At 45.3% G+C, this 12,716-nt stretch overlaps 1 protein-coding gene across 1 annotated transcript in view; it reads left to right on the top strand.

Moving 5' to 3' along the window:
• Positions 1-10,702, top strand: part of camta2 (calmodulin binding transcription activator 2) — a 38,705-nt gene extending 28,003 nt beyond the window's left edge. The window contains exons 13-23 of the mRNA XM_048237027.1: positions 523-742; positions 958-1,036; positions 1,202-1,541; positions 4,633-4,832; positions 5,452-5,645; positions 6,722-6,941; positions 7,866-7,937; positions 8,339-8,359; positions 9,708-9,901; positions 10,001-10,075; positions 10,589-10,702. Coding sequence (XP_048092984.1) covers positions 523-742; positions 958-1,036; positions 1,202-1,541; positions 4,633-4,832; positions 5,452-5,645; positions 6,722-6,941; positions 7,866-7,937; positions 8,339-8,359; positions 9,708-9,901; positions 10,001-10,075; positions 10,589-10,643 — 1,670 coding nt within the window. The 3' untranslated portion in view covers positions 10,644-10,702. The remainder of the gene's footprint in view (positions 1-522; positions 743-957; positions 1,037-1,201; positions 1,542-4,632; positions 4,833-5,451; positions 5,646-6,721; positions 6,942-7,865; positions 7,938-8,338; positions 8,360-9,707; positions 9,902-10,000; positions 10,076-10,588) is intronic.
• The last annotated feature ends 2,014 nt before the right edge of the window (positions 10,703-12,716 follow it).

Consider the following 12,716-nt stretch of genomic DNA (forward strand, 5'->3'; position numbering starts at 1 on the left):
AAAGGTGTGAAAGCGGTAAGAAAAAATACAGCTGATGGTTTCGTGTAGACGTGGACTTAGGTTCTGAGCACAGTGAGAAAAGGGCCACGCATTGATCCCTGAGGTACAACAGCACAGTGAGAAAAGGGCCACGCATTGATCCCTGAGGTACAACAGCACAGTGAGAAAAGGGCCACGCATTGATCCCTGAGGTACAACAGCACAGTGAGAAAAGGGCCACGCATTGATCCCTGAGGTACAACATTGATCCCCTGAGGTACAACAGCACAGTGAGAAAAAAGGGCCACGCATTGATCCCTGAGGTACAACAGCACAGTGAGAAAAGGGCCACGCATTGATCCCTGAGGTACAACAGCACAGTGAGAAAAGGGCCACGCATTGATCCCTGAGGTACAACAGTACAGTGAGAAAAGGCTTAGGCCACCTGTCAAAACTCCACTTGACAATTCTTCATACGCATGCAAAATGTTAATATAATATACCTTCAAATGTCTCTATTATCTCAATGATCTCTTTTTTTCTCTTGGTTTTGTGTCCCTCTCTCCCAGTCGGGCCCATGGTTTGAGCGGCGCATCGTGGGGGTGTGTGAGCGCATGATGGCAGGAGGGAGGTGGGGAGGCGGAGGAGGAGGAGGTGGCAGTGAGCGCCTTGTCCACTCCGTCCGCCACCGTGGCATGACACTCCTGCATCTGGCCGCGGCACAGGGATACACACAGCTGATACGCACACTCATCCAGTGGAGGTGAGGGAACCCACCCACACACACACACACACACACACACACACACACACACACACACACACACATTCAGACACATCTCTGGTGGAGCACATGATACACATGCAAGCATGCAACATGCACTCCCATCCACTGAAATGGAAATGACTTATTAATGAAATGCCTGGGATAAGGCAGTGATTATTGGGGTGTGACTGAAATTCTTCATCTCTCCTCAGGAGTGTGAACTCCGACAGCCTGGATCTAGAACAGGAAGTAGACCCTCTGAATGTTGATCACTTCTCCTGCACGCCACTGGTAAGAACAACATGACAGACACAAACACACACATACACACAGTAAAATGGATGCACAACATTGACACATTCACTCATTGTTTCTTTGCTTTTCATCCATCTCCTCCACCCCCACGCTCTCTCCTCCTCTCCTCTTCCTGGTCCTCCTCTCCCGTCTCCCCTGTAGATGTGGGCGTGTGCTCTGGGTCACCAGGCGGCAGCGGTGCTGCTCTACCGCTGGAGCTCCGTGGCGCTGGGCATACCCGACTCGCTGGGCCGCCTGCCACTGGCCGTGGCGCGCTCGCGCGGGCACACGCGCCTCGCCCGCTGTCTGGAGGAGCTGCACGCGCACACCCAGCGGGCACAGGCCGACGCCAGCGCTATGGCGCCGGCGACGGGACCCGTGCAGCAGGCGTCCGAGGAACAGGCACACCAGCCGGAGCTCGCCATGAGCACGCACACTCACCAAGTGCCGGCTACGCCACCACAGCTGCCGCCCTCACCGCTCTCCACGAGCCCAGACACAGGTGAGCAGTGTGTGTGAACACACAGGAGGAAGGTGTTGAATGCATCTCACACCATATACTCCCATGGATGATTTTTTATTATTATTATTATTATTATTATAGATTAGAGAGTGATGTTTTGAGCCCATTGGCTCTTCATACTTCTAACATAACCGTAAAAAATAAAAACAAAAACTCATGGGAACATCTTAAGGGAACTATAGGATGTGCATTTCATTCCATACCTTCATACTTTTTGAACCAGTACCCAGTCAATTTTGGGTTTTGTGTGATTTTAGCACGCACGCACGCACACACACATTCATACTCACTCACACCGGCAACATACAACTTCATACAGCTTCAAACCAAGTCTAGGCTGTTCAGTGCAGAGCCGAGACACACACACACACACACACACACACAAAGAGAGAACACAATGGTGATTAAAGTTCTCCGTCTCTGCAATGGATTTCCGTCAGCTGGATTCCAAGTTGGCCATGTATGAGCTCAGTGTAGATGCAAAGAGCAGTAGGATGTTACAGGACTTGGGAAGAAAGGAGAAAAGGGGTGTACGCTTACGAGCTGACAGACAATTCCTAAATCACAACACACTGTTTGTTACAATAACTGTATTATTAGATAAGATTGTGATAGTATATTTTTACTACCATATTTCTCTTGAGACTCAATCAGGACGATGCAAGATCAGGATCCAGGCTTTATTCTTTTCAATGAGGGGCCAGTGCCCCTCAAGGGAGAAAAGTACATGTTTGTGTCAGCCCATCATGGATTTCACCAGATTCTCAGTATTCTCTTCTAAAGACTACCGGAAGAGGCTGGCCTTTTATGCTCAATTTGCAAGGGTGTGGTTCACGTGGTGATCATAGGTACAACGTCCTCTGATTGGCTTTCTCTTCCCGCTGTTTCCGTCAGCCACACCTACCACACCTACACACACCCACTTACTATTTAACATATTAGGAAGGCTCCTCAGGTAGAAATGTTATACAGGATGTTCTAAACATTCTTACACTTAATTCATTGTACTCCTTGTACTGAGACTATAAGAATTATACCAAACATGAATACATTTACAGTTAATGACACAAACATATAATTCAGCTAAAGTTTAACCCAGGTCTTTGTTTAACCCAAAGAGGAGATTGTGGACAGATGGTAGGAGCCAGTGGGGAGCATTTCACACCTACATCTGCATTGAATAGATCAAAGGGAGAAAGAGAATACCCTCTAAATGTAAATGTGGCTAAGCCTCCACCTAGTCTGGGGCAAGAAACGGACATATAAAATTATTCCCTTCAATTGTACAGTGTCTATTTCCTGTTAACTTAGGGACATTTTCAGAAAAAGCAATTGGTGCAATTGGTTTGATGTCTTTTTTACGATTCTCTTTCAGCTTATTCATATTAACATTTATATGTAATGTACAGGGAAACTAGGTTTTGCTACCAAACTGTAAGTATATCCACTTGTGCTGTGAATTTGGACATTTTAACGGGGGGGGGGGGGGGGGGGGGTTGTCTGTGACAATTGACTGATGGACGTTCAAGGTACTGCAGGTTTTGGAACTTCTCTGTTGGCTTCATTGTTCTGTATTGAATGTTGCCGCTTAGATATTCCCTGCAAAAGATTGCCCTCAACACATTTCTCATAGTGCATCATTATCATCTTGTGTTAGTGAAATAGTTTGTCATAAAATTCCTAATTCAACAACATAATAGTGAATCCATGAATTATGGAGAGAGGTGGATTAACTGGGATTTGTTTACTGTGTGAAATTTGCAGCAGCAAGCCTTACACAAATGTTCCCATACTAGCTTCAGCTGAGGTAATTTTCTAGGTTAAAGATGGGGTTAGTGATACTGGTGAAAGATTGTTGATATTTGAACCAGAGGCTTTATAATGAGGAGACACAGCACTCAATGCTCCATAACAATGTATTGGGTTAGTTCGTAATATACACACATATACCGCCCCTTCCTGTGATGTAAGTAACCAACCACATTGTTGGAAATGTTATGATTGACGTAATATTCCGAAATAGATGGTCAAAATAACTGCCTGAAGCCGTTACCAAGATGGCCGCCGAGTGGTGAATCTTTTTTATAAGGACTTTGTTTGAACTCAACAGCCAAACAAATAGACCTTTCCCTTCAATGCCCCTTGTGGGTGCGAACTAATGCCATCTGTGTCTAATTTACTGCAATAGTGTTTTGTGAGTGGATGTGCAGTCTGTGTTTAGTTTTGTTTTCAGTTTACGGAGCCAGAGCATTTTTCAGTGTGCTCAAGGGATTGACTACTAGCAGATCTTGAGGAGATATTTGCTGAATGAGACATTGAAGTGTGTTAGCTTAGGATCGCTCACTATTCCTTTAACTATAAACACTGAAACCCAGTGGTAAGGAGTAATAGCAGGGTGTGTAGATGGTCTATGCCTGTGACAAAATTGGCACTCGCTCTTTACTTCCTTTTTCTCAGCATCGTCTGCCTTTTTGCAGAAACACCCATGATGCTAAAGATCGCACAGCCACTCTTAAAAAAAGCCTTGGCACCCGCCTTTTATATTTTAAAAAAAGAAGAAGCAATGTGGGGCTTCCTCAATAATCACAGCACAAACACAGCACATAGAAGTACAATAGTCAGGGGGGAAACTTGCAAAAACTAGTTGAACCCCTTAAAAAAATAGTAGTTGAGGTTTTTGCATTTTTGGCATCCTTAGGGCATGTAGTCAACATTTCTTGATGATAACATCAAATTTAGGCGGTGGCAAATATTTTATTGGCATATTTCCAAAATGGCCGCCGCTGGAGATGCTGAAAACCAAAAACCATATTTCAGGGTCTAATATATCAATTTTGACGGTTTTGATATCAAACTATAGGTTTTCTGGGGTGGTTATCATCAAGAAATGTTGACTACATGCCCTAAGGATGCCAAAAATGCAAAAACCTCAACTACTATTTTTTTTAAGGGGTTCAACTACATTTCCTCCAGACTACAACTCTTCTGTGAATGTGTGTAGTAGAGAGAAGTGTGCAAGACAACTGTAAGTCATATTCCTCTCTGTCCCTCTCTGTGTCTGCCCCTTCAGGTCTCAGCTCATCCAGCAGCGTCCCGTCTCCCAGTGACCCTCCGTCCCCCTCCCCAAGCTCAGCGTACTCCAGCGGCTCCGTGCCGCTCGGCTCCCCGCCCGAGAGCCCGCCGGACCCCATGGACACGTCAGCGCCCTCCTCCCCCTCCTCCGCCTCCTCCTCCTCCTCCTCGCTCCCCTTCTCCCCCCTGCCCTCCTCCCCCTGCCCTCCTCCTCCTCCTCCTCCTCCTCCTCCTCCTCCTCCTCCTCCTCCTCCTCCTCCTCCTCCTCCTCCTCCTCCTCCTCCTCCTCCTCCTCCTCCTCCTCCTCCTCCTCCTCCTCCTCCTCCTCCTCCTCCTCCTCCTCCTCCTCCTCCTCCTCCTCCTCCTCCTCCTCCTCCTCCTCCTCCTCCTCCTCCTCCTCCTCCTCCTCCTCCTCCTCCTCCTCCTCCTCCTCCTCCTCCTCCTCCTCCTCCTCCTCCTCCTCCTCCTCCTCCTCCTCCTCCTCCTCCTCCTCCTCCTCCTCCTCCTCCTCCTCCTCCTCCTCCTCCTCCTCCTCCTCCTCCTCCTCCTCCTCCTCCTCCTCCTCCTCCTCCTCCTCCTCCTCCTCCTCCTCCTCCTCCTCCTCCTCCTCCTCCTCCTCCTCCTCCTCCTCCTCCTCCTCCTCCTCCTCCTCCTCCTCCTCCTCCTCCTCCTCCTCCTCCTCCTCCTCCTCCTCCTCCTCCTCCTCCTCCTCTCTTCCCCTCCCCTCTTTTTAAAACGTCATCCTTGTTGGTGTTTACTGCTTGTTTCACTCGTGACATGTCTTGTAACACTCAAACTCCTGGTGTTGACATTCCAGGTTGACATGGCAACACTGGCGGAGCAGATCATCGAGGCTACACCTGAGCGCATTAAACAGGAAGAGTTTCCTCGAGGGGCCGAGTCCCCGCTGAGGGAGAGGCGGGACAACTCGGCCGCCATCCACGACACCATGCCCTGGTTGGCCACTTACCTGGACACAGTGGATACAATCCCTGCTCTGTCCCCTCCCAGGTACTCTCTCACAATCAATCAGATTCCAGGTTTAGTGTCTTCTACACACACATGTATTCAACTCTCTCTCTCTCCAGATAGAATAGAATAGAATAGAATTCTTTAAGGTCATTGCACAGAATACAACGAAATTGGATGGCAGTCCCCTTGGTGCTGATAGAGTTCTAAAATAAGACAACACAAAACATATCGTACTCCCCCTATTACCGTCGGTCCCGTATTTCCGCCGTCTTGCGTGTATGTGTCACTTAATATCCATTTCTATACAAACCAAGACAGCGGACTCCTAAAGAAACGCAACCACCCACACCATAGGTGTATCTAAATTAGCTATGTACCAAATGACATTTTACCGTGACTCGAAGAGCTGTAAACAGTGTTGTAAGGCTGCGTGTACACATCCACTTGGAGCTCCAATGGAATTTTAATTTAATGAGGAGAATTCACCGGTCTAACCCGTTCATGTGCCGTTGAAGCGTAAAAGGCCGACCCATCAGGCCAGCACTATAACTCAGCGTGGTAAACAAAAATCGGATATTTCAGGCAGTAAATGCTCCCATTAAGAACCAAACCAGATTTTGTTCAAATCTACACACCTATGGCTACTGAAAAATATATAAGTTTTATTTAGCAAATGTTATTTTGAAGTGTTAAAAAACATCGTTTTAGAATTTCCGAACAAAAGTGTTGATAATTGGGGGTGTTACGATATATGTCCAGCTGTTCACAGACAGCCCCCCTCTCTACTCTCCCATTATCCCCACATACATTCTCCAGTGCATGTTTTAAAGTGACAATGAGGTAAAATGGGAAAAAGTGCAAAAAGTGCATACAGTCCGACACACAGAAGGGCTCAGTCACTAAGTGACCGTGTGTGAGGGTCACTTTGCGCTGGGGTTAAAACTGTTTTTGAATCTGTTTGTGTGTGTTTTGATGGACATGAAACTAAACCCAAATCAAATAATCCACATGTATTAAAACTGTATAATGACAGATTGTGTCTGTGTGTGTGTGTGTGTGTGTGTGTGTGTGTGTGTGTGTGTGTGTGTGTGCGTGTGTGTGTGCGTGTGTGTCAGGTGTGTGTCGCGCTCCCCGCAGACGCCGCCCTCTCCACTCAGTGCCCTGGCTCTGCAGCGGCTCCGGCCTCCCAGCAGCGCGGCCTGGGCAGAGTTCCTGAACGCCTCGGCCAACGGGAGGATGGAGCGCGACTTCGCCCTGCTGACCCTGACGGACAGCGAGCAGAGGGAGCTGTATGAGGCCGCCCGCATCATCCAGAACGCCTTCCGCAGATACAAGGTCTCAACGCACGCACACACACACTTACACACACACATATTTAAACACACACAGTCACTCTTTTATCATACACCTACACGTATGCATACACACTCGAACATTCACACACACACACACACACACACACACACACACACACACACACAAGAAACAAGTTTGCAGCTTTCTGAGATCATAGAAAGATGTCTAGATTATTTTTTTTAAATCACTTTTAACACATCAAAAATTAAAGAAAACCTTCCACAGCACAATGTTGTGGACTGTATCACCAAAAGACACCAGTTAGCAATTAGCATGCTCTTAGCAGTACAAAAAGGGTCAGGGTGGTGTTTGCATATTTTAGGTAGCTAGCTCGCTAGTTCTAGACCAAAACGTGCATAGTTCTGTTTTGAAACAGCAAAATGTCTGTGTCATATACAGTAGTAACAGTCATGCACAGTGCAGTGACATTGCCTTGTGAAATGTGGGTCACGCAATGCCATGCCATGCCATGCCAATATGGGAATTAAGTGCAGCAGGATCTGACTTATTAAAGTTTTACCTCAATGAAGGTGACCAGCTAATTAGCTCATTAAATTGAATTAACTTAATCCAAACATCTTGCGCTAGGGAACAGGACACGAGCACGCACGCTTCACTGACATCAGTTCTGTGGCATGCACACCAATGCTGTCTTTTTGTTTTCTAGAGTCCTAATGCCAGGTAGACACAAACCCAGAGAAGATTTCCCCATGACGTTCTTGTCGCACTGTTCTTGTCCAGTTTGTCTGTGCCAAAACACAGACACATACACACTAGGCTACAATGCTGTCCATTCCAAATCCGTGTAAACATTTCTGTCTGCTCTGTTTGGTATCCTGTACTTCCATGCCGTCGATGCCATGACGTCTTTGTGTAAATGTTACCATGGTTACTGTTTCCTAGGGGCGACGGTTAAAGGAACAGCAGGACATGGCTGCAGCGGTCATCCAACGTTGCTACAGGAAATACAAGCAGGTATACACACAGACACATACACATACAGATACACACACACACACACACACACACACACACACACACATGCACATGCATACAGACACACATGCACACACGTTCACTATGTATTTAGATTTTATGAAGAAGCATACATATTAATGCAATACTATAAAGTTTCAGTGATGTTTGTTTGCTGTGAGGGTGTGGTTAAGGCCTGTTGTGCTCTGTCAGTATTTGTTTGTATCAACTAACCCACACTAATATGTGATGTCTTTATCATTGTCTTTCTCTCCTACATCCTGCTTTTGTTTCCTCCTCCTCCCACCCTTTCACTGTGTGCACTCGTTCTTTTCTTCATGTCTTCACAACGTGCTCTCTCTCCATGTCTTTGTCTGCCTCTTTTTAAATCCTCTTGCTAGCTAACATGGATAGCACTGAAGGTAAAGTGTAACTGCTCATAGCTGCTAACTATTGCTTTCTCTGTTTGTATTCACACACACGCGCACGCACTCACACACACACACACACACACACACACACACACACACACACACACACACACACACACACACTCTTTAGTAGCTCAGGGGAAAGTGGGAGTTTTGTGTTAAAAGATGGGAGGAGAAGCATAAAATGGGGCTAATTAGGTATTTCCCCAATTGCACAAACTGCCAAAGAAAGTGCATGTCTGTTTTGCGGTGAAATATTAGTGCCTGGTAAAAGCAGGTGTTAATCCAAATTACAGTTAAATGCGTCAATAAGAGGAACTTTCAAAGACAACAGAATCGCTATTCAGAGCACCAGTATTGCGTCTTTGCACTTTATCAAAAGCAACCTTAACTTTCGATGGCCTTTCAAATGTCTTACTTTTACTTTTATGATTGCTAAACGTTTGATTCTTTTTAATGTTACCATCAGTTAACTTCATGCAACTGCACTTGTATGTAGGCTATGCCGTTCAGTTGTGGACTTAGTTGTAAATTGCGGTAGGGGGAGGAAAAGGCAGAGAAAGGCGCAGGTTACCCAATGAACTGAAAGTTTGATAAATACCACGTACACTTGGCTATCACGGCGTTCGCTATCTGCGGTTTGGCCATGGCGCTGATAGCGCTACGTTGGCAAATGTACGTACATCTGGCCCTGAGTGTCTGTCCTGTGGTGTGTGTGATCTCTGTAGCGGTGTGCATGGTTTATAAAGGATGTAAAGGGTCTTCTCTCAGATGCTTGTGTATAGGCTGTTTGCTTACTGTGTATATTCATATATATAAGTGTCATTATGTCTTACAAGCATGTATGTGAGGAAGCAGTCTTTGTTGTGACCTATATGTCCGTTTGTTTATTTTTGTGAGCGTGAGTAACATGAGGAATGTGTGTGTCTGTGTATGTGTGTGCAGTACAGGCCAAAATTTCTCCTCCAACCTTCTCATTTCAATGCGTTTTCTTTATTTTCATGACTATTTACATTGTAGATTCTCACTGAAGGCATCAAAACTATGAATGAATGCAAAATTATTTGGCCTACAGATGAATCTTTGTCAAGTTATGGCTTGCTGAATATGGTATTAAATTTGTTTGTTTTCAGTCACACTGAGTATGTGTTCATTATTAGTTTTGATGAATCTACAATGTAAATAGTCATGAAAATAAAGGAAACACATTGAATGAGAAGGTCTGTCCAAACTTTTGGCCTGTACTGTATGTATGGATGTATGTATGTATGTGGTCATATGCGTGCTGTGGACGAGTGCATATGGAATACTCACTGCTCCTCCTCCTCCGCTTCCTCAGTATGCGCTGTACAAGAAGATGACACAGGCGGCCATCTTGATCCAGAGTAAATTCCGCAGCTACTACGAGCAGAAGAAGTTCCAGCAGAGCCGGCGCGCCGCCGTGCTCATCCAGCAGTACTACCGCAGCTACAAGGAGTACGAGCGCCTCAAGCAGGGGCCCCGGGGGGCCGGGCCCCTCAACCCAAAGATGAAGTAAGGGCCCCTTACACACACACACACACACACATACACACACACACTTTCTTCCTTCCTTCCTCACTCACTGTCTCTCTCACTCTCACTGTCTCTCAGAGGCACATTTCTGACTAAGAAGCAGGATCAGGCAGCACGGAAGATCATGAGGTTCTTCAGACGCTGCAGGCACAGGTAATACATTACACACACACTTACACATTTGCACACTTACGCACACACACACACACACACTTACACATTTACACACTTACGCACACACACACACACACACACACTTACACATTTGCACACTTACGCACGCACACACACACACACACACATTTTGCACACTTTTACACACACACACACACACACACACACACACTTACACATTTGCACACACACTTACACACACACACACACACACACACATTTGCACACTTACGGATGCACACACACACACACACACTTACACATTTGCACACTTACGCACGCACACACACACACACACACACATTTGCACACTTACGCATGCACGCACGCACGCACACACACACACACAGTTACTTATGTATATGCATGCACAGCTGCATACACATAATAATTGATAAAAGGTAGAAAGAACTATATATGCATACAGGCACGCAAACATTCAAATATATCAATGTCCATAATACAAAACAAATGTATGTTTGTCTTTTGCAGAATTAAGGAATTGAAGCAAAGCAAGGAGCTTGAGAGGAGGGGCCTTACAACCTAAGTCTCACATGAGCCCACACAAACACACACACACACACACACACACACACACACACACACGTGAATGCACCTTTACACACATACACCCACACATAAGCAAATGCACCTTTACACACCCTTACAAGTGTATCTATTTACTGACAATATGGTTTACACCTTAGCACACATTACACTTGGACACACATTTTTGAAAATGTTTGCACAAACACATAAGATGCACTCCTTGACACCTCTACACACACATACGCATACACATAGGAACAGCTCCATCCCCTCCTTTCACCAAAAGGAAAAGCGAGGGATGACCACTAGCACTCTTCCACCTGCTGGACTCTTTCTTCCCTTCCTGTCTGACTTCAGCAGCTCTGCATGCCAAAAGAGAGGAGCTGTCCTCATCCCTCTCTTCCTACCCTCTTCTCTGCATCTCTCCATCTTTACACAGCCCAGCCCAGCCCAGCCCTGGCCTGCCCTGCCCCCCCTCATGCCCTTGCTTGTGGCTTTGCCTTCACGTGTGCGGTTGCTCCCCGGAGATGCTGAATGGGAGGATGAACTGCGAGAGAGACCACAAAAGACAAGCGCAGAGATGACGAAGACTGACTGAAAGAGTGTGTGTGTGAGAGAAAGACAGGGAGGGAGGAGCGTGGGGTGAAGTTGACCCCGAGCCTTACTGAGATTTTCATTGTCGGAAACAGGGGAGTGAGGAAAACAAAAAGCAAAAGAGAAAGAGACTGCAGACTATCGCTTTACCTGCTCAGACTTGTTTGGACTTTGTGATTTATTTCTTTCCATCGCAGCTTTTCACAGAATGTATTGTACTTTTGAAGTATACAAATCTTACGAAACCTCTATAAAAACATATATATATATATATATATATATATATATATATATATATATATATAACATATATATATATATATATATATATATATATTCTACTTGATGCGTATATATTCTGAAGATGATGAATTTCTTGATGTCTTTAATATTGTCTTATTTATGGAGAAATATGAGGCATGTTTTCTAACTCCGTTTTTTGTTTACTTCCCTCTGTCTGGTGGGGGAGGGGCTAAATTGATAGTGTGAGTGAGAGAGAGAGAGAAAGGAAAAAAACAAGTCTTAAAAGAAAAGGGGGACAGAGAAAAGAGAGTGAGGAAGAGAGAGAGCCTTGTTGCTTTTGCTCCCCGTCACTGGGTTGCAGATGCACTAACTGCCCAGGCTGGAATGACCGGTGTGTTTGTTTGTGTGCATGAGTGACAAAGTTTTACAATGAGAGTTTGTTTCAGCACTTTGAGCTCAGGGGGAGCCCCTACACATACACAAAGAGAGACACAACACACACACACACACACACACACACACACACACACACAGATAGATAGCCCAAAGTGAACAGAGCTTGTATGAGTGTCCTATAAAGTGCAGTGCCTTCAGGTTATTTTGCTCTGTCCACTAACGAGTTTGCATACACAAGAAGATACATATACAGTACACATAAATGCACATAGCAAGACACCCTCACATAAACACACATGCACACACACACACACACACACACACACACACACTTTCGCTCACATCCTCATTCTCTGGCTTTATAGTGGTCCGGCTACATTGTAATTTCTTATGGCTGATTTAATAGTAAATATGTGATTCATTGTTTGAGTAATTGTGTGTGTGTGTGTGAGGGTGCATGTGCATATGTGTACATGTGTATCGATGTGTGCTCTAATCATTTCTGGTGCGACATGGCAAAAAGCACAGCACACAATTGCATCTTAAACAAATAGTGTTTGTGCTTGCTTGCATGTGTCAGAGAGATATGCATTAATTTGTACATATTGTAAAATGAGAGGAAAGCTATAATAACAATGATTATGTTGATTCTATATGATCTTCTATATTTCAGCTAGGAGTGAAGGGCGCTGCTTGAGCTTGAAAAAAAAAAAAAACGTTTAACTTTTTCCTGGTTTTAGTGCAGCTCTGCATGTTTATGATTTTATTTTATTTTTATTTTATTGTGAGAATGCACTTTTGCGTGAGTGTGTGTCTGCGTGTGGGCGTGTGTATGTAT

Source organism: Alosa alosa, chromosome 24 (genome assembly GCF_017589495.1).
Source record: "Alosa alosa isolate M-15738 ecotype Scorff River chromosome 24, AALO_Geno_1.1, whole genome shotgun sequence".
Classification (NCBI taxonomy): Eukaryota; Metazoa; Chordata; class Actinopteri; order Clupeiformes; family Clupeidae; genus Alosa; species Alosa alosa.